General features: G+C 36.5%; 1 protein-coding gene across 1 annotated transcript in view; it reads left to right on the top strand.

The window, feature by feature from the left end:
• The window catches only part of LOC109063958 (contactin-associated protein-like 2), a 126,255-nt gene that overhangs the window by 89,082 nt on the left and 13,861 nt on the right, over positions 1-23,312 (top strand). The window contains exons 9-13 of the mRNA XM_042714262.1: positions 2,996-3,214; positions 6,973-7,209; positions 11,555-11,788; positions 13,500-13,633; positions 19,741-19,834. Of these exons, the coding sequence (XP_042570196.1) occupies positions 2,996-3,214; positions 6,973-7,209; positions 11,555-11,788; positions 13,500-13,633; positions 19,741-19,834 (918 nt within the window). The remainder of the gene's footprint in view (positions 1-2,995; positions 3,215-6,972; positions 7,210-11,554; positions 11,789-13,499; positions 13,634-19,740; positions 19,835-23,312) is intronic.

Genomic DNA, 23,312 nt, shown 5'->3' with positions numbered 1-23,312 from the left:
CCAGTCGAACACTTATTCCTAATTCCTGCAACATCTGCATCAGAATGTAGTACAGTAAAATAGCACCCCCTACTGAGAGCAGCAGGAACTCGTGTCACTCCACACAAAAGAAACCAGAAAGCAGAGCTCCTTTATTTTCTGGCATAAATAACAAATAAAACTAACTGTAGGAAGCTCACAATAGCAGATATTGTTAGGAAAAGCTGATCATAATGGCACAAATGAGTTGTGTTTGGACAGTCCATTGTGTGTGTCTCCCTGCAGCTGCCAGGTATTTGGTATCATATCACAGCACTTTTCATAGCTTCCTAAGATGGTGACAATAGCAGCGGCTGACTATCACTGCAGGCTTACTGTGCTGCCGACACTAAGCGAATCCAATTTAGTTCTTGCCTTCAGCATCTATGCAGCCATAATAACCCCTGCCAGACAAAGCCGGTCAGCCCAGTGAATTTAGTGACATACATGTCTTTTTAAATAATTTCACTTTAGTGTCGAAATGGCAGGCCTTTGTTTTTTCTTGGCTTTGTGCAGTACATATATTAGCATGTGTGTGTCAAATTGCTCGTTTTAAATTAATATTTACCCCTCTGGTGCTATAGTAAACATGAAAGCCCTCATTTCCATTTTGAATTCTGGAAATGTCGGTCAGCTGAGCTAAACCTCAGAACATAACATTCTGACCATATGGGGACAGTTTGCATATGACTTGTGTTAACAAATTTTGGTCTGTTTTGAAATATTGGCTTGTGAAAATGAATAATGAGAAAAGGAAACAAATAAGTCCCTGTTTTGAAACAGACCAATTAGAATGTCTTAAGGTTCTCACACTGTCATTTTTGTACACTATAATTCAGAAGTTTTGGCTCAATGAGATGTTATAATCTCTTATGTTTACCAAGTAAAATACAGTAATATTGTGAAATGATGAATACAAATTTAAAATCATATAAAAATCATATTTAAAATAGTATTTTTAAAACAATTTTGAATCCATCCTTGCCGAATAAAAGTGTTAATAAGTGTTAAAAAATCTTACTGGACTCAAAATTTAGAACAAAATCTAACTGTCATTTAATGCATAAATGAGTGGTTGATATGTCATCCCATGATGTTGATCCACAAATATACGTGATTTGAATAGCATTTCAATAAGGATAGATGGTGTTTGTGTTGACTATCAGACTATCAAATGAGCTCCGGTCAACCTCTCTAGAAAATCCTCTGTAATAAATGCAATGCATGTTGTACATAAACATTTCAAAGGTGTCTCGAAGTGACACCAACTCGCTGTCTGAGCATCTGAAGCCCTTGTTTTAGGAAATTATCATGTGGCGTCATGAATAAGTATGAGACTGTGGCTTATCACTGGATACAGTATGCAGTCTTTAAACACAATGGCACTACAGCGTTCGTGTCAGACAGTAATGTTGGATTGTGGTTTGGTTGGTGGCACTGTTGCTCTGATGTATTTCTGGTGTCAGGAGGATGATTCTAAATCAGAATTTATCAAGGGTTAAACCCCAAGAGGCCTGGCCCTCTGGGGCTAAACATGATATACCACAGCAGTCAGGGCTCAAACACACCTCACGCCTCTTCTCCTTTCTCCTGCCGTAAATACCATCTCCTCCTACAGCAGTATAGCTGTCAATCTTCACTGTTTATGTAGGAGAATATGCAACACTGACTCATTAAAAGCCTAAAATGAATTCAGCATGGTGAATAAACTCTCCAACTCAGTTTAGGGCTGTTAAGAGGAATTTTAATGACGTGCTTGAGCGAGTTTGGTAATTCTGCATTTTAAGTCACAACATTGGATTGTTGTTCTGCAAAACAATTATTAAGCAAAACAATTACATATGAACATTAAATGAGCCATTTAATTAAAACATGCAGAACAACCTGTGGTTGACATTCCAAATAATTTTGTAGTCAATTAATCTAGCACATAGAAAAATAAGGAATGTTTTACTTACAAATTAAAATGTAGGTTTAAAATAACTGTTATAAAGTACATAAAATGTTTCATCACCAATTACAGTTTCAATATAATGCATATTAAATTAATAGTTCACTCAAAAATGAAAATTTGCTTAAATAATAAGAATAAGAATTACTCACCCTCAAGCCATCCAAGAAGTAGATGAGTTTGTTTCTACACTGGAACAGATTTGCAGAAATTCAGCATTACCTCACTTGCTAACCAGTGGATCATCTGCAGTGAATGGGTGCCGTCAGAATGAGAGTTCAAACAGCTGATAAAACATCATGAAAATTCACACGACTCCAGTCGAGTTAATTTCTTGTGAAGTGAAACTGTTGCTTCTGGCCAAAGTTCATACTAAAACCGTGATCCATAATAATGCTTCCTCCAGTGAAAAAGTTCATCCCCTCTAGAACTGTTTTTGCTTGTAAACAGTGCTTGATCTGTGCATGTTTCTCTTCTTATACAGAAAAGATGACTTTTTTTTCACTGGTGAAAACAATATTATGGGGTATTTTAGCCGGAAAGAAGATTTTGAGATTAAAGACATCCTAATGATGGATTTGTTTGTTGCAAACACACACACAACTGATGGACTGTAGTGGTGTGGATTACTTGTGGTTTTTGTGATGCTTTTATCAGCTGTTCGGACTCATTCCGACGGCACCCATTCACTGCAGTGGACTTATTGTTGAGCAAGTTATGTAATACTAAATTTCTCCAAATCTATTGAAGAAACAAACTCATCTACACCATTAAATTCCTATAAAGGCTTAATTTTAAGATTTTTCTAATTTTTCATATAAAATTCTTCCTTTTCTTTTCTAAAAGGCTTAATTTTAAGATTTTTCTAATTTTTCATATAAAATTATTCTATTTTTATTTTATATTTTAATTTATTTTTTGTTATACATGTTCTTGCTCAGAAGAACAAGTGGTGAAAGTTTCAGGGGTCTGCTGGACATTATAATAGTTTGAGTGGTCTCTCTGTCTGTTTGTTTCTCTTCATAGCCCCCACGGTGGTGTCGTTTTCGTTCGATGTAGGAAACGGGCCGGTGGAACTGAACGTGTACTCTCCTACCCTGCTGAACGATGACCAGTGGCACCGGGTCAGTGCGGAGAGGAACACGAAAGAGGCCATTCTGCAACTAGACCAGAAATACAAGGAGGTCAGACCTGCACCTACACAGGGACACACACGCCTGGAGCTCTACAGTCAGCTTTATGTGGGTAAGGACCACATGTACATCCACATATGGTGTATATATGGATTCATGTGGGTGAGGACTTCAGACAAACACATTTTTCCATACGCCCACCCCTATAGTACTGAAGCCTGTTAATACTTAGTTATATTGTTGGAGGTTGGATGACTAATGTTCTTTGGTAGGCATTCATAATAATATTATTGATGGGCTGCACAACTCTTGAAAATCTGATCTCAAATGAGATCTGTTGCTGATTAGGATATAAAAAAAGAATATTTCTTCATTATCATGTTCCAAAAATACACAATTCCCCTTGAATCTTTCCATCCTCAGCTGTTCTTTTGCATTTTAATTATTCTCTTTTCTCTCTCTATCTCTTTTCCACTCTTTTTCTCTGTCTCTCGCTGTTTCTGCTGAAATATCAGCAGTTTTCGCGCACAGTGCTCTATGTTCTTGTGTGTCTGAAAGTGAAAATGTATTTATAGTCAGCAGCCTAAATGCAGGTGTAGCTATTACAACTTGCACTTAATGACATGGAACCCTGGGGAACCTGTTCACCTCCGGAGTATGAAAAAGTCCACTGTAAAGAAAAGGAAGTTGAAAATTGGTTTGACTGAATATGGCTGAAAAATATCTCAGACACAGCAGGAAATGTGACAAATAATGGTGTCATGTGCTATGCTAACATTAGCAAGGAATCATTTTATGGCTTTAAAGTGTGAACAAGCAGTGTCACTCATGAGGCAATTATCTCTTGAACAGAATGGCTTTGGGCTTTCATTGTGCTATTTTGTGCTTTGATTCCTTTCAACAAATGACTTTGATGCTCATTAAGAAAGGGGAAGATAATGCACCCCTGTGGCTCTCTTGAGAGAGCTTTTGGAAAGCTTGTCTAGCTTGTGTATTTAAAGCTTGACGTCTGGAAAAATTTCCGGATTTCCAAGAAGTTTTTATTGATATCGAAGTGATTGGGTTTGTAAAGGAGAATTCTACAGTACAGGAAGTAAACAGGTGTGTATTATTATTATTATTATTATTATTATTATTATTATTATTATTATTATTATTATTATTATTATTATTAATGTTTGATAATCGGATTATATGACATAATAAAATATACTATGCTATGTAATTTATTCATATATGTGATCTAAAAAATTACAGTGCATTTAATTGTTCTTTAAATTACCTAAAGGAAGAATGATTATTTATGTTTATTCCTCGGTATAACTTAACAGTAATCATATATTTTATATGACCACAGCTTTGATTTTTTTAAAAATTGAAATAGATATTGTGAACCAATTATCTTAGCCAGCTCCAGCTGTGGTTTCTCCACCAAAGTTAAATTAGATACCATTATTATAGTAGACCTTGAAACTAATCCAAATACTTTTCACACGCTCAAAGTCTAGTCTGACTGTCCCTTTAAAGAAATAGTTTACCCAGAAATGAAACATTTCTACAGATGTACTCAGCCTCAAGCCAGCCAATACGTAAATGAGTTTTTTTCTTCATCTGAACAGATTTGGAGAAATTTGTCATTACATCACTTGCTCACCAATGGATCCTCTGCAGTGAATGGGTGCCGTCAGAATTCCAGATTTTCAGAATTTCATCTGATAAAAACATCACAATAATCCACATGATTCCATCAGTTAACATCTTGGGAAGTGAAAAGCTTTGTATTTTTTCATTTTTCATGCAAATTTTTCATTTTGTGGTGAACTATTTATTTAAAGGGACAGTATATTGGATACTGCAACCAGCAAAATCATGGATTGTTAGTCTATATATTGCACTACCCAAGCCATAACCGTCTCTATGTCTCATTAGCATGTTTGTCCATGAAGCAGATTCAATTTTCATTCTTATTCTCAACAGATCTAAAGAATATTGGACTGGCATATCAATTTCATTATCACACACACTAGGGTTAGGTGTAATGAGTTTTGCAGTCCAAATGAATGTTAAAGGTTGTCTGATACTTGTCCGTTGTTTCAGTAGAAATGTAAAATGTTGGCATGACTGTTCATGGAGAGCAACTCTCAGTCTTTACACCTGACCCTCAGTGGGGAAAACTAGCTGGTTTATATCCACTGAGTGGACCTGTCCAGACCTGTCAGGCCTCTGTCTGGCCTCCTCTTCTCTTCTTATGAATTTCTCCATGCTCAGTTTTTCAGACCATTCAGTCCCATGCCATCATTTATTGGTAAAGCAGATTGCCCTTTACTTCTGTTTCACCCATGAATGCTTGTGTCTATTTGAATTTGTTTTGCATTTATTTTGGTCACGTTATATTTAATGGAGGATTAAATGCTTGCTCGTTCTTTATTGTCATTCACTCCATGTCAAATAACAAGCAGACCTTTGATTTAGCAACCACTAACACGTTTGCATTCGTTTACAGTATTATAATATGCATTTGTCTGTATTCCCTGTTTGCATGTCTCTTTAATACTTCTTTACTATCCACCATCAAGTTGCTTCTTGTGATTTATTTTCTTTTTGTGTTCTCTTTTCAACCTAGCCTTGATTATGCATTATGCAAGTTTTCTCATCACTGCATTTTTATTTTTTTTATTTTTATTTATTTTTTTATTTATTTTGTTGGTGTTGTTTTATTTCTTTCATTGCTTGCACATCTGGGTGATATTGGTTCTCCAAAGGGAAGCCAGCATCATGGGCCTGTCAGGACAGTAGGTAACTTTTTTGTAAAAATTTCATCAACAAGCAGTCTAGTGTAACCTGAAACTACCAGTCTGTTTGTCTGTCTGTGATATTTTGTCCAGGTAATCTTTTGATTTAATATACGTAAGGCTACAAATATTGTATGCACTGCATTGGTAAAAGCAATATATATATATTCCACTGGGCAGGATGGTCTAATAGATGTAATATGCTAATTCATTATAGTTTCATTAAAGAATAATTTCCAATTCAAGGCTCATCAGAGATGGAGGCAGTGAACTTCAAAAGGGTTTTCACAGCTCGCCATAACATCCTCTTTTCTCACTCAAGCTTTTATCTCATGTTCGTCCTTGAAACATGAGACATTTCAAGTATTATATAGCACAGCATATTTACTGTACATTTGATGATAAGAGCTCTCAGGTTTATTAGCAAAGGATTCAGTGAGTTTGTGTTGTATTAAATAGCCAACCAGGTCACCAGCTCAGTTAAAACATGTGTTGTCTGTTCTTTTTGTGTAAACTAAAGCATAGCCAAACTGCAATTACTTGAATCTCTATATACTTCAATCCATGTGATTTCTTTGGAGGAATTGATAGAGCTTTCCTCATTTGGCAGTTTGATAAATTGTGATAGGATTGTACTTGTGGGTGTGTTTTTATTATTCACTGTTTGTAAATAATTGATGCATCCTGACAGGACATATACTATTAATCTAGTATTAATCTAGCAAATGATTGTACGATTTCTGTTTAACTGGGCAGTTTCGTATAATGAAAAGATGTCCAGACACGATATTGAGCAAGTGGCAAATGTTTATTTTCTCCTGGAAGTGGAACTCTAATGATGTCTAATTTCTCTAAGGGCTATTGTATTGAATGGTACATGCCATAATGAATGAAACCCACCAGAGTGTTCAACTACTGGCTGAAACTTAATGTTTCTAATTTAACCTCTTGTTTTCAAGCTTATTGTTAAGCCTGCTATGAAAATGAATGATTGAGTCATTTTTGTGCCACTTATGCTTTTATTAAGACCACTGTCAAGCGTAATATTGACTAGTCTTTGTCTCCATTTCTCATCTAGGTGCAGCGGGAGGTCAGAAAGGATTTCTTGGATGTATCCGCTCTCTGAAGATGAACGGGATGGCCCTTGACTTAGAAGAGAGGGCAAATGTCACTCCGGGTGTAAAACCTGGCTGTTCGGGTCACTGCACCAGTTTTGGGATGTATTGCCGTAATGGCGGCAAGTGTGTGGAGAAATACAACGGCTATTCCTGTGACTGCTCTACCACCGCTTATGATGGGCCTTTTTGTTCAAAAGGTCAGTATGCATATGCAGATTAGGAATTCATACTTTTAAAAAGTTTTCTGTGAAGTCTATAGACCTTAACCAGAGATATGACACTGAACAGTTCTCTAAACTTGTAACAGAGTGGGAATCTCTGAGGGCCACTCTTTGCATTTAAGCTCCACCTCCCTTATTTGAATATAGAATTAGCATCACTGACATGAGCAGCCCCCTTCTGTAGTTTTGAGACCTCCATCAAGCCTTTCGTGCTCTCCATTTAAAGATGGCAACTCGCTGTGAGTCAGGGGCTCTGATGGTTGCCCTCGGCTTTCAATATCTCCTTCTGCTTGAAATATGCATGAACAACCTCGTAATTGCAAGGTTTTAACTCACATTTCTATTTTACACATATTTACTTGTGCCATCTAGGGTATTGCAGTCAATATCGAATTTTCTCAGATTCTTTGCCTCTGGGTCAGTGCAATTGCTCCCACAGGCTGCCTTACATCTGTGGCTCAATACTACATATTACCTTCACTCCACGAAGAGAAATCTCTTTGCTGCTTCATTTGGATTTGGAGCTATGGATGTGATGTGTTTCTTCTCATGTCTATATGCAATTTAGTGCAAATTTTTCTAGATTAAAAGGGTTAGCTCACCCAAAATGCAAATTTACTTACCCTCATGTCGCTCCAAACCTGTATGAGTTTCTATCTTTTGCAGAACACAAAAGAAAATATGAAGAAGAAAAATGTCTGTCTGTTTGTTTGTTTTTTGTTACATGATACTCAATTTGGTCATAGTGTTTTTTGTTTTGTTTTGTTTTGTTTTGTTTTGTTTTGTTTTGTTTTGTTTTGTTTTGTTTTGTTTTGTTTTGTTTTGTTTTGTTTTGTTTTGTTTTGTTTTGTTTTGTTTTGTTTTGTTTTGTTTTGGACCCATTGACTTTAATTGTATGGTTTAAAAAAAAAACAGTTCTTCAGAATACAATTCTTCCTTTGCTTCTTTTGCTCAAGGGCCTCGCTGCAAATAATTAAACCAATCTATAGTCCCTTTACTGATTTCCTTCCTGCTCCCAATACAGCATTTGTACAAAGCTCATTTGTACTTAGCGCTCTGTTCCTGGGGGTAAAACGGCTGAATGAGAGAATGCCATGAATACCCACTTCATCCTCTGTGTACATGAGATATTCGGTGCGGATGCACATTGTCATGTTCGTTCACTCTCTTTCTATACCCTCTATTTACTTCATTACCCATGTTGATTTCCCATGGTTCTTCCTGTTCCAAACCATATGCAACAAATCCTGTGTTGTTTAGACTGCTTCTGTGTAAGACAATTCCACACACACACTTGTACACGTCCTAGCAGTTGGGTTAAACGATCCGTGTAAGGACCTTTGTTCTTCCCCTCAAGTAAAAAGGTAATAGGAAAGTGTCCTCTTGGTTTATAGCTCTTGAAGAAGCCCCTCATGAATACAAAACATGTCGGTAATGTCACTCTCAAAATCACGAACACTAGATACACCAAAATCCTCTGGGAAATCATACAACAACACAAAGTTATGAAACAAATATGGAAACAATACAAAGCATCTTCTATACATCACAAGCAGGGTGACGTAGTGACCAGGATGCTTAAAAGCATGTGCGGTGGATACAGTGGCAGCTTTCTGTCAATTAACAAGCGCTTGTGTGTGTCAGTCTTATTTGGTGTTATCTGTCTCTCTTTTTTTTATTCAATGCGAGTGAAATACAAAGATAGGGTGAGAGCGGGCAGCATCTCAGGCTGTGTGTTCCTCCCTGTCCGCGCTACATTTCGGTTGGGGACACACACAGCTTGTGTGTTGTCTGCTTGGGAGCAAAGCACGTAGAGTCTCTGAGCTCTCGAGGGAGCTGACCGCCCGCATTGTGAGTGTTTTCACCAATGCGGAATGGCGGCTGTACTTGTTGGGATCGCAGATGGATCTGGTGAAGGGAATGGAGACGGGCGATTCCATTTCCCAGATCCAGAGCCTGCTCTATGTGATCGGAAGCCCGCCCTGCGGTTTTTCCCCCTGAGGAGAGGGCTCAACGCTCCACCTGTCTTCGTCCGAGGAGGTGGACATGGACGATGTTGATGAGCTTTCACCCAGTTACACAAGCAAATTATTCTAATATTATAATGAGCAGTATTTACTGGGGCGTGGAGCTTGCGCAGTCAGCTATCGAGGGGTGTGATTGTGCTTTTCCCTGCTGCAAATGCTCCGCTCCCACCATGCGCGCTTCGAGGAGTGTGTCCGTGCCTGTTATCTTGCCGTTCCAGTCCCGGTGCTGCTGAGGCATGGGGGCGAATAACACAGCAATTACACAACAATCTATTGGACAGTGGACTTATAAAAGACCTCCTCCTCCCTCTCCACCCAGCAATAGATCCTCCACAAGATCTAGCGCTCTTTCTCAGGGTTCAGAAGCCCGCGCTGTGGTTTCTTCCCCCTTTGAGTGAGAGCTCGCTGTTGCAGCTATATTTCTCAGAGGAGATTGATATTGTTTGTATAACCGAGTGGCTCGCATGTTGCCTTGACATTACGGTAATTCTCTGTTCTTTATATGAATCTTATCACATCAGACCATGTTTACTTGTCTGGTTGTTTGGTTGCATTTAATTTTGCATTTGATTCCCAGTTGGTACAGTACTGGAGTTCCTGCAGGCCTGATTCTCTGCAGGGTTGACCCACTCCACCTTGAAGGTCTACGTAGCAGCCATTGAGACCTACCATGCCCCTCTCTGTGGCCAGTCAGTGGGCAGACACCCCCTAGTTACACATTTCCTCTGCTGTGCGCTGTGGCTGAGGCCTCCAGCCAGAGAAGTTTATGCTAAGCGATGGATCAGGATGCTATTCCATAGCCTCTAGTCCTCTGATCTCCCCTCTCCTTTGAGAGTCAGCTCCCTCCTCCAGAAGTTGGCCTTCAGGATGCTGCAGGATGTCCACCCCGCCTACTTTGTCAGGTTCCTACCTGCATCCTGGCTCCTTTTCTCTCGCCTTAGCTGTGCTCTTCCACACTAGGCAGGGATTTGTAAGTCTGGCAGCATGGGCTTACTCATTCCCAAAGTGTTTTGATGCAGCTTGAGTTCCTGAAGGGAAACGTCTCTAGGTTACACATGTAACCATGGTTCCCCGAGGGAACGAGACATTGTGTCTCAGTGCCACACTTCCGGCATCCCTGCGAGCGCTTACTTCATTTCCCAGAAGCTGCCACCCAACGCATGTGCTTTAAAGCGTCCTGGTTACTGCATCCCTGCGAGCGCTTACTTCATTTCCCAGAAGCTGCCACCCAACGCATGTGCTTTAAAGCGTCCTGGTTACTATGTCACCCTACCCATGACGTCTCACTCATCCATTGGACTGATTACACACATGATTCAGCATGGTCAGGCTGAAGACATTCCCAAAGCATTTTGACACAGCGTCTCGTTCCCTCGGGGAACCATGGTTACATGCATAACCTAGAGACGTTTCCTTGCCCTTCTGTTTCAGATGGCCAAGTCAGACATCACTTACACATTCCCATTGCACATTTATTGAATGGTGGCCATGATTTTGCCCGAAGTATGATGTTTTCCTGGTTCATCATCTCTTATTGGTCCTCAAACAGCATTCCTATCAAAGAGTTTTAACTAGGACTAGGTATCACCAGCTACCTCACAAAACAATTCATATAGCGATACATGTCTGGATTCATCTTATTTGTGCAGTTTGCATCACTTTTTCAGGCTAAGAAACACTGGTTTCAGAGTTTACACTTAGTTTTAAATTACCTTCTTTATTAATTCAACACATACACTACAATACAAAGGTTTGGGGTCTGTAAGACAAAATAATATATTTATTTAAATATTTTTTGTTTTCAATTTTGTTTGTTTTCAAATATTTTTCATTTTTGTTTTTAAATTTATCAATAAATAGAAAGTTATTTCATTTTCATTTTTTTATTGAGAAACATTTCTAAAGACAAAAAAAACATTCAATTGATCAAAAGTGTCTAATAAGACATTTCTAAAGTCACAAAAGACTTCTATTTTAAATAAATGCTTTTATTTACAATATAAAAAATCTACTGTGCTGTTTTTACTATATTTCTGATCAAACAAATGCAGCCTTTGTGAGTTTAAGAAACTTTTAATAAACATTAAAAAAAATTTAACAACCCCAAAAAAATTCTATGGTAGTGTACATAAATAAAAGTATATCATAAAATATATGATTGTTTTTGCTCTGGCATATTCCTAACTATACCTAACCCTCAAATCTGAGAAATTGTTAAAATTGTTGTTCTAGGACTAGCAAGAATGTTACCTAATAGTCAGTATTGTTTGAAGAAACAACTCATTCTTTTCCAGATGTTGGTGGTTTCTTTGAGGCGGGAACACTGGTCAAGTATAATCTGGTACCTGAAGTGGTCGCTGCAGCTTCCAGCCTGGATGAGAAGAGCGTAATCCACAACCTTCCTGTCGAGACCAACCTGACACATGAAGATCTGACCTTCAGCTTCAGCACCTCCACTTCTCCCAGCCTTCTGGTTTATATCAGCTCGAAAACCCAGGATTACATGGCCGTGGTCCTCCGTCAAAATGGTAACATCATATGTTCACTCAAAAAAGAGGGTTTCTATTGCAATTCCAAAGAAGAACCATTTTGGGTTCCCCAAAGAATATGTAGATTCCACATTCAACCACTCCAAACAGTTTAACACTTCTTTTTTGAACGGTCAATGTTTCATCACTCACATTATAAATTAGTGAGTTTTCCAAGGTGCCACAACATTGTGCGGCCTCAGTTTGTAAAAACTGGCAAGATTTAAACTAAAGTCAATATTACAGATTTTTTAACTATGGTGACTTTTCAGTGTTATCAAAATCTCCTGAATTTTCTTGCAAATATAGAGATTCATACATGCGTATAACTATAGTTGCAGACATATAGTCAACTTTCTCTCAAGTGTCAAATCATGTTTCAAATATGGCGGATGACTTATGTATAGAGGCCCATAGACCAATGTGTAGTAGATGTCACAGTTAAGTCACTTGCAGCTCTGTGCGCATTATAGTGGCAGAAAAACACTGGTAACAAGTGGAGGGAAACGTGTAAACTGCATGGAATAAGACCAAATAAAAAATGTATTGTTGCTCCTTTGGATGTTAGAACAAAAATTCAAAACACAATACTGTGTGTGTCTGATTAGAGAGATATAAAAAAATACCATGTCGTCCCCGAATAACAAGATATACAAAAAATGAAATACATCCTCCAGGACAGGTTTGGGAAGCAATGATATACAGTATTTCTATGGTTAGAGTTAGCAGAATAATGGAATGTACCTGTAAAGTCAGTAAAATGTCTGTTGGGGCAACATGGTATGAGATGAACGGTTAAAATCTCATTTGTCCAAACTGTGTATTTAACATCAAATATGTTCTGATTAGCTTTTATTGTGCCCCCTTGCACAACATTTTTGCTTTCAGTATGAACAGACAAATTGCGAACCTATTGCATCGCACCTGGTTAGTCTTTGTTCATCATTAAGTCTGGACACTGATGCAATACACACATCTGTGTGTGTGTGTGTGTGTGTGTGTGTGTGTGTGTGTGTGTGTGTGTGTGTGTGTGTGTGTGTGTGTGTGTGTGTGTGTGTGTGTGTATGATTGTTCTGCAGAAGTTTTGAAACTGCACTGTAATAATAAAGGAAAATTTATTGCAGCAGGCTGAATTGCTTTTTGAAGTGGAAGCGCAACAGTAAAAGCTAATAATATGACAAATGGCAGAGCGCGGGCAATTACATTCCTGTTTGTTTGGCATAAGCACAACACTGTGATCCTTTTTTTTAGAGTTTAATAGTAAAACGCATCTGGTGTTTAAAGAAAATGACTCTTATTCCCTTCAGGGACTGGATTTCACATTAAACACAGTGACTCAGATGTACCGTTGTTTAATTTGTAGAGTGGCGTTTTCTTTAAACACCATTCCATGAAACCCAAAGTGGGCACACAAGACTGGTGATACTTATTCTTTGAGTTAAGCTGCATAAGCCCACATCGAATTTTACTCTGTGGTCTCTGAGCAAATTTATCTTGCTGGCCTGAGCTGTAACCTAAATGAGGTAATGTTGTTCCCTGCAGCTTGTAGGGCCATTGCACAGGAGAGTGCAGTAAAGGTGAGGGATGTCAGGGTGCAGAACTGATGCACAACTCTCACTCGCTCAGGCATTCTGCATCCAGGGAGACTGCAGTGCGGTTGAGTTCTGGGTACTGTAAATGTGGACTTTGTATCTCACCCTGTTTCAATCAGGTTCCCTGCAGCTGCGGTACAGCTTGGGTGGTCTCAGAGAACCCTTCAGTATCGATATTGACCAGAGGAACTTGGCCAATGGGCAGCCCCACACCGTCAACATCTCGCGAGTGGAGAGAGACATAGAAGTGCAGGTGGGAAACACATGAAACGGACCACTCTCAATAATACAATGAAAGACATTGGTAGAAGTCATTATAGTACTCATCCAATAGTAAGTTAGCTTTCTCACTTCTAAGGCAGTATTTTAACCAAAATAAAACCTCATAAGGGACTGATTTGAAACACTCTTCATGGGCAACTACTTTGTTAGTAGGTTGTTATCTGTGCCGTACAAGTAAATTTGTATATGAATTGCCCAAATAAATTTACTAAAGCTCACAATTCATTTTAGAGTAAAGGCGGACAGTAGCATGTTTCTATACTGAAAGTGCCAATGTTTTATATAAATTATTTATGATATTATGTTTGTTATAATAATATTATATTAATTATAAAATTAAATTATTTATAATAAAATAAACTTTTATATAGTTCTGTAATAATCATTAAACAAATGAATAGCTTAAAAAATACAGTATATAGCTATTAGGTAGAAGTGCTGATTTTGAATTAGGGATTATATTTTATTGATAATATTCCAAAAAACTAAAAAAAAAATCTAAATTATAAAATTATTTTCATTATAATAAAATGAAAAAGATGTGTAAAGATATATACACATATTATGTAAAAGTGCCCATTTTGAATGAGGAACTATATCATCTAATTATATTCTATTAATACTTTTCTGTATTAAATAAAATTATTTATAATAAAAATAAAAATAATACATTAACAATAGAGTACTATATATTTAATAAATAAAAAAAGTTAAAAATAACATTTAACTCCATATATAGCTCCATACTGTCATCACTGCATTTCGATCCACGAAAGTTACATGTGATGCTGCCTTCAATTTTAGTCAAAATCAAGTTTTTTTTCAAGTTTGGGTAATGATGCCTTAAGTTGTTGCCTATAAATAGGCAGCTTTCTTTGTTTTGTAACGGAATGTACAGAATGTGTCAAATATGTGAGTATGGGAGTGGATGTGTGCCGTGTCTGTTACCCAGGATACACTGCATTAGTCTCACAGGCCCAGCTGCAGTACGGAAGCAGGATAATTGAAAGCGCATATTGATCTCTGAACTGAGACTCAGGGTGAACAGTAGATTTTCTTATGTCCTAAATGGCGGGACACAGCATCTCGTGTGGTCGATAAGCAGGGCATTCAGCAACATGAAACAATAAAGCAGTGATCAAGATCAGAGAAGCATGAGCTCTACCACCCATGGATCAGTGAAAATAGTGGTAATAACAAGTTGTTTTTGAGGACAGGTGATAAAAACTAACTACAGATGGGTCAGGGACTTTAAAAACTATGTCAAAGGCTTATACAGTATGTGCTGCCCGGGACCCTCCTCGCCTTTCACCATCACTGTAACACATGTCTCAAGAGAATAATATTGAATGACAGAGGTGCAAAGATCATGTCAGATATACTGTGACCTTGTCAGCAAATTTGTGGGCTTTGTTGTCTTGTTGCTTTTCCCTCTCTCACTCTCTTTCTGGTCAGTCTGTGTCTTTAGCTCTTGTCCTGTTCTGGGCTCCTAAATCAAATAATCAAATTCCAGCCATCTGGATGGATGAGGCAAAGCACAGATAAGCCTGTGGGCATAAGGCTTAAAAAAGGGCCGTAGCTCTCTTTAATTCTGCCTTATTTCATTTCTTGCAACACAGCTCTGCCAAGCCCAAGATCCTAGGCAAGAGCTGGAAATCTGGCATGGGGTGAAATATATAGAGATAGAAAGAGAAAACCATAGCCCTTTTAACCTGTCTTTATGGCCCCTGGGAACCCCGCTGACATTGCAGCAAATAGAAACCCAGAGCCATCCTTCAGACAGTGACCTACGTGTGTGTGTGTGTGTGTGTGTCTGTGTGTGTGTTTATGACTCTAGGGTAACTCTCCTTTATTTTGTTGTGTGTATAACTGTGTTAAATGTCCTTTAGCACTACTCACCCAGACACACACACACACACACACACACACACACACAAACAAACACATTGCATGGCAATCAAGCAGGTACTCCAAAGGTACATCACATACAGTAGATGTGTAAATTAAAGGCAGCTTGCCTACAGATATCTGTTATATTTGTATAAGCCTGATAAGTTCTATTTAATTAGCCCAGCAGGTTTATTAGGTCTGTTAAATTAGCTTTTCTTTTAAATTTAAGATCCGTTTAATTTGTTGGAAATGACAAATAACATTAACTTTAATGACATTTAATACATGTCTATTTGCCTGCGCTTTTATGACAATAATAACAATAACAAAAAAGTTTTATAGTATAGTTTTTATAGTATATAAGATTTAGATATTATGTACTGTATATAATTTTCAAGAATTTGGGGGTCGTAGATTTTTTGTTTTGTTTTGTTTTTTGTTTTAAAAACCAAGGCTCCATTTATTTGATTAATATATATATAACTGTAATATTGTAAAATATTATAAATATCACATTTCTTATTATTCTCAATGTTGAAAACAGCTGTGCTGCTTAATATTTTTGTGGAAACCATGATACATTTTTTCGTCATTCTTTGAGGGACAGAAAGAACAGCAAACAGCAGCATTTATTTGAAACGGAAATCTTTTGCAACATTATTAATAGTTTAAACTGTCTTTTTTAAAAATTAAAACACAACAGCCTAATAAACAAACAATTATAATTATTAAATCTAACACCTAACCCAACCCAATCAAATAAAAAAAAAAAAAAATTACTAAAGCTTTTAAAATTAAAATGTAAACTGAAAATATACAAATAAAAACTGATTCAAAATATTGATACAAACTCTAAATAGTATCTCAATGACACCAAAATACGCTGCAGGATACTATATCCTATAGACATCATTTAAAGGCAGGGACAGTGGGGCCAATTTTGTCCCTTCCACTTTATGAAATAGGTTGTGGCAGGGTTATATCTAATACAGAAGAAACCTCTCCAATTGTCAAATATGAGTTTTCATCTCATTAACATTTTTTATAATGAATGATGATCTGCCACTGAAATTTGTGATTTCTTTATGCTGATTGGTCATTGTGATATCCCCACTCCTGATATATATCTGCTTTTGCAGATGCACAACAGATGCAATTTTGGTTTATTGAAATCAAAAATTATATAAGAGATTCGAATCTATATTATTATTAAGTATTATATTAAATATGTTTACTTACAGTTCTAATTGTAATGATATTGTTTACATTACAATTTTAAATTATATTAAAGATAACAAAAATAACACAGACCTGATCACACAGAGTATTTATTCATCAAAACAGTCAAAGATTGTGCAGTCAGATTCTGATTCTGCATTTTAGATTTCTGTGATGTGGTTTTTTGCCCACTTGTGCATTTTCCAGAAGAGAAAAGAGCTTGCTTCAAAAGGAATATGAGAAGAGAGACAGTAACATCAGTCCAGCTGACCTTTCCAGACACCCACGCCTGTGATATTTCTTTTGAATGAAACATCACACCCTTTTTGAATCAGACAGTGAAAGGTCAAAACATAACTAAGAGAATAACCATGTGGGAAAAGCAAACAGATGTACTTGATCTTTTAGAAGTTTTTGAAGATTTTTTTTTTAACCCAAAGGCAAACAGCAGAGCGCTCTTTCATTTAGGGATCTATTATTCATTCAGATTAATGAATGCTTCTGGTGTTCCCACTATCAGGTCAAGTGTCTATCAAAGTAATGTGGTGGACATTGCACTATGTTTTTATCATTGCATTAAGCCACCTTTTCACCATCTCCAACAAGCAACAGAAATCATTCATTTCCACTCGAGAGTAGTACAGGAGCTCCAATATGTTCCAAATGTGGAATGTTTGTATCCCATTTGAGCTTTGGATATGTTAAAATACCTCAGATCTGATGACCCAATGACCCCCATCTGACCCTATGTGATGTATTCTAACCAAAACTATGAGATTAGCGAAAAACCTAAGTGAGAGTGACCTATATATTTCCACTAAAACATTATTCTGTAAACACCATTTCTGTAAAATTGGCAGTTATGAATAATTATGTCAGAAATAATAATTTTATAGCTGTGAAATAATATTTTTTGTTGATTAGCCCTAGAAAGCCTGCTATGTTTTTAGACATGTTTTGACTGTTTTGTGTGGCTATATTCATAAATTCATTATTTATTCATTTTGCCATGGTGAATAACTAGAAAGGTAACGGCTGCTTCATAACCAAATTTAAAGTTCTGTGCGAAAATATGTACAGGACCAAGTTATTCTCTCAGTGGGGTTGCGGCTATAATTCAGCTTGTGCTGTCAGAGCAGCGGATGCCCCGGGGGATCTGACTATCACCTCCCAGGCCGAGTGTCCCCTCTCTGGGTGGCCGCAGTGCAGGAGGGCCCCTGTCAGATAGGAGGCTCGTTGGAAGGAGATTAATTATAGGCTCACAGCAGGGCTCATTAGTGCTTGCCGAGTCAGAATGGGGCTGCAGCACCACAAGGGACAGTTCCTCTCTCTCCGTATCATCCCTCCATCCCTGCCTGCCCATTAGTTTCAGAGGTAAACAGGTTGAAAGCAATTTAATTTGGTCACATTATCCCGTCGACGAATGGCAACACACCCTCCTCCATTAGTAGCGGCAGAAACACAAGCCCACGAGGTCTTCTGAGATTCTGCAATGTAATTGGATAAGGTCTGGAGAATGCTGGTAGCGGTGAGGGAGGGCTTCCCCTGCTTGATGTACCCAGCACAAGCACACTTGGGAGGCATCTGAATAAACATGCTTGCATTTTTGTCAGTTAGCCACATCAGTGGAACAAATTAGAGCTAAAATATGTCAGACAAACTCTATTGTGTTGGAGTCTCCATTTCTATCTGTGAAGCTATTTTGTATTCACGGCAGTGCGCAGTGATGAGAGCTCCACTTTCACAACACAGAGGAGACTGAGAGAGCAGCCGTATCTTCAAGCACAAAAAAGTAATTTAGCGGAAATAATTATTTTTAATACCGAGGCTGAGATGCCTCATGCTAATTAGGAGTGCCAGTGAATCAGCAGTAACGGGGTAATTAAAGCTGTCACCAATGTGTGTGTGGGGGGGGGGGGTGCGTGCAGGTGTTTGTGTGTGGTTGCATTCAACAGTTGCTACTGTACTGCATATCAGCATGATCTTTAATCTAAAAAAAAAATAATAATATTTAAAAAATTATATCAAGACAGGGTTATCGTTCACAGACCTAAAACTATTTTATTTTATTTTATTTTTATTATTATTATTATTATTATTATTATTATTATTGAAATAAAGCTGAAATATAATATAAATATTAGATAAAAACTTGAAGCACTGAAATTCTTAACTGAAAATAGATAAATAAATCTGAACTAAATCTACATAACAAAATGACAAAAAAAAACTAATAATTAAAATGAAAACTGAAAATATAAATAATATATAATAAAGAATTGCTCGTTCAAAATATTAATAAAAATTATAATGGTATGTAAATAATAATAAAATGACAATGAATTAAGCTACTTTGTTTGACAAGTGTAAATGTATAAATTAAAGTGACTGATTATGAATCTATAAAAATACACAAATGCGAATCTAATGCTTGTTCAAACCCTTTTTAAATTCTACATGTACACATGGAAGCAAATGTTCAAAATATATGTTAATAATAATAAAATTACCTATATTATGCATTTTATTGTACTATATATTCAAAATAAATTAAAGTAAATTATATGGATAAAAGTAGTAATTATTATTAAATACACTGAAAAATATTATTAAAATACATTACAAAGTATACTTTAAAGTAATTGTTATAATCCTTAGTTATACATTTCAATAATTTTTTGATGTCAGTTTTATATAGTACTTTATATAAAATGTATACATTTTTGGAATATAGTTGTATAGGTAATAGTTGTTATGAGGTAACTGAGTGAATTGTAAATGGTGTGATGCTTTGACTGTACTGTATGGTCAGTGAATAAATATTTAGCCAGTAGATGGCACCACTGACCACTATAGAGAAATATTAATTGCATGGGCATTTTTTACTTGACCACCAGCAACAGACATGTGTATGTAATTTAGTTTCTGTGTCTTTCTGTTTTCATTCCTTATTGGCTGTCTTTCTTTTAGCTGGATCATTATCCTCCCGTCAGCTACACGCTGCCTGAAGCCTCAGACACGCAGTTCACCCTGGTCAAGTCACTCTTCCTGGGTAAAGTCTTTGGTAAGTGCTCTCTGTTTGGTTGCAAACTCCCTCCAGGTTTGGATTAACCTGTAACCTCAAATCCTAAAAAAAAAAAAAATAGATAAGAAAAAGTTTTTTGTTTCACTTTATTAACTATAAATTTTATTTGTAAGTTTCTCTGGTCTTTTACCCTTTAAGAGTTGAATAACTCGAACCCTTAGAAAGTCAAAAGAAAATGTGCTATTGTGAGTTGGTGTACACAGAAATTAGTATTTAAAAAACTGTATTGCATCAGTTTAACCACTAGGTGGTGCTATAAGACAATTATGTGGCATATACTGAATTGCATGTATTAATAATCTATGATTCAGTATTAAATCTTTATATGCTGTTATGCTGTATTCTTTTTCACATTTTTCATTGTACTAGTGAAGAAAATCCAGTACATTTTTATCATAAGCTACTTATTTAAACAAATGACTGCAGATACATATTACAACTTATTACACAGAATTAGTAGATTTTAAGAAGAATTATTTGATTCCTTCTATTTCCAGTAAAATACTGTGTAGCAATTCACATAGTAAGGATGTGAAGGAAATTATATACATGGCTTTGTGTACTCTGGGGACACAGAAAGTCAGGAATATCATTTGCATCTGCCAGTCCACAGTGTCCTTGAATGCCCTCTAAAGAAGTCAGTGGCTTAAAGATAGTCTCTCACCCGGAGGCATCTAACAGACATGCACTTTCTTCGATGAATACCGATGAGGCACCAACCAGAGCCCATTATGCTCAATTCAGCTCTGCCTGCTGACACACCAAAACCAGCAATGTGACCCGGTGTTGTTACCAATAGCAGGAGGTGGTACAGACAAACACCCAAAGCCTGGCAGCATTATCCACCTGCAATTTAATTTTTAGCTAAAATAATACATCATGGCAGTGGAGAAGAAAAAGTGTTTCATCTCTTAGCTGAATCTGGATGACTGGTTTGTCAGAAAACTTTCGATCTTCTTCCTGTCTGCAGGCCGATAATCTCAGTCGTGTCTATCAGAGCGTGCTGTCTTCCTGTTTGCACAGTCTCTGGAGCCTCTGCATCAATTCATGCTGAAACTGTGAGTTGTGTCTGTCCACTGCCCTACCTGCCTCATCAATGATTAATAGCTGGAGACCCCTTTCACATCAATAAGCCACACTCTTTCAGCATGTCCTGCTTAAGGCAATGTCCATGGTTGGCCTGCAAGCTGTTTGTCATGGAATATTTACCGTACCATATTTCGGAGGAACAGCCATAATCCCATCATGCCACTGACATGTAGCCATCCTACCAGAATTAATACTAAACTATGGTAGGCTTTTCTAGTGTTTTTTGCACTTTGTGCAATAGAAAGGAAGAGTTTGTGATGGTTCTGTTTTGACATTTGGTGAACTTTAAGTTGATTTTAAATGTGATGAAAGGGTATGAGGTTACAAAATGCTGTGCTATGATAATCTTCTAGTGCATAATGTAGATTTATGCTGCAAATTGGGATGTGGAATCTAGCCTTCAAAGCTTTACATTGTTTTCAACTGTTCGCCGTTAGAAAAAAAGCATAAAAAGCATGGCATAGACTAATATTGACGAAATACTCCATATTTAATTTCATTGGGTAAATATCTTTTGATACATAAATATAAGTCTATGGGTACTTTGTGCTCATCGCAGTGAATTCTAAGATTGACACAAAGGTTACATGCAGGGCTCAACAATACGTTTATTTTTTTGTTTGTTTGTTTGTTTGTTTTTTTTTGCTGGCCAGTAGTTTCCAATTTTTATTTGCCCTGCCAAAAGTTTAACTGGCCTTATCATAATTATATATACATATATATATGTATATATATATAATATATGTATATATTATATATATATATATATATATATATATATATATATATTATTTATATTTTTTTTTTTTTTTTTTTAATGCATTTTATTTTTGTTTTTTCCTTATATAAAGGTTTATCTTCCATTTTTTTGTCTATATTTTTGTAAAGAAATCTTATTTACTTTTTTATTTATACTTTCATGGATTTTATTTATTAATACATTTTTACAAAAAGAAAAAATATACAACAATCTGAAAATTATACAAATATTATGCAACTTCATAGATTCATAAATGTTTTAACAAAGGCATAGTGTGCCAAACATCAAAGACTGATTTGTAGTTTTTGCAACACATTCTTGCTAATGCTTTCTAGACTCCCATAAGTCATTTTTACAATGACTAAAATCTAAATGTTAGCCAGCTAAATATATTCTGGGTTAAGTCACCAAAAAAAAAAAAAAAAAGTGTTATATATATTATATATATATATATATATATATATATATATATCTGTAAATGTATATATATATATACAAATATATATTTGAATTTGAATTTATAAATATATTCAAATTTAATTCAAATAAAGTTATCTTTAAAAGAAAATTGCATAATTATGGAAGCTTAACTTTTGGAATATCCTTCATGTTGGGGAAAATCTATAATTTCATATTTGAATTTGAATTTATATTTAAACACTTTGAATTAAGTGTTCATTCTAAAGAGACCATATGAGTGTTTCTGGGCAGTGAGTACATTGATGATCTGGCAACCTCAAACTGTAATGCCTACATGCTCAGAATGAATCAAGACAGCTTGTGATACAAACCAAGAGCTCTTGACATGGAGACCTGAAAAAAAAAGTGAAAGTTAGTCTGTGAACTCCATGAGCGTTCTGACAGGAAACATTGGCTGCTGACATCCTCATGTTGTTCAGGTGTTTGTTTTCTTTGTAGGCTGATGCAGGGTAGTGCTGCAGGGATTCATGAGTGGCGCAGAGGTTCATTTATCCATCCAGATATAGGTTCTATCTGCAGAGCATGTACAGTATTCATGAATCACACTAATGTCTGTAATATCTATAATATCACACTAATATCTATAATATCTATAATACTATAATCTGTGTCTCCGGACCATAATTGGGTTTTAGGAAATCAAGGCAACATTAAGACTGAAGGAGAAGAAAAGATAGTTTGAAACTGGCTGAAAGCATACAGTGTTTGTGATTGTGTTGTTGTCTTTAGGTACTGTATATGTGTCAGGGTGACAGAACTGTTGTGCTGAGTATTGTTTTTAATCATTCAAATTTGTAAGAACTGGGGCTGTCAGTACCTCATAATACATAATATAATATGCTTAAATGCATACATTTTGAGGAACCCAATGTAGTTAGGTCAGACAGTGTTGTGCAGTAAGCAGTACTTTGATCATTTGATATGCTGTTGGCAAAGATGCTGATGATACAACAGTTTGAGCTTTCGAGAAACTACATGCTGTCTCAGTCTTTCTCTTTTCTTCTCTTCATCTCTCCTTTGGGGCCAGCCTTTTAGTCTTATTGATAACACTAGGAGACTGATTTGATCAATACTGAATCTTGCTATATCAAGATCTTCTGCAAGAGGATGATTTTGTGCAGTGAAAAA

The sequence above is a fragment of the Cyprinus carpio genome, chromosome A24, assembly GCF_018340385.1.
Source record: "Cyprinus carpio isolate SPL01 chromosome A24, ASM1834038v1, whole genome shotgun sequence".
Taxonomy (NCBI): Eukaryota; Metazoa; Chordata; class Actinopteri; order Cypriniformes; family Cyprinidae; genus Cyprinus; species Cyprinus carpio.
The sequence above is the reverse complement of the archived record's forward strand: the minus strand, read 5'-3'. Positions and strand labels throughout refer to the sequence as shown.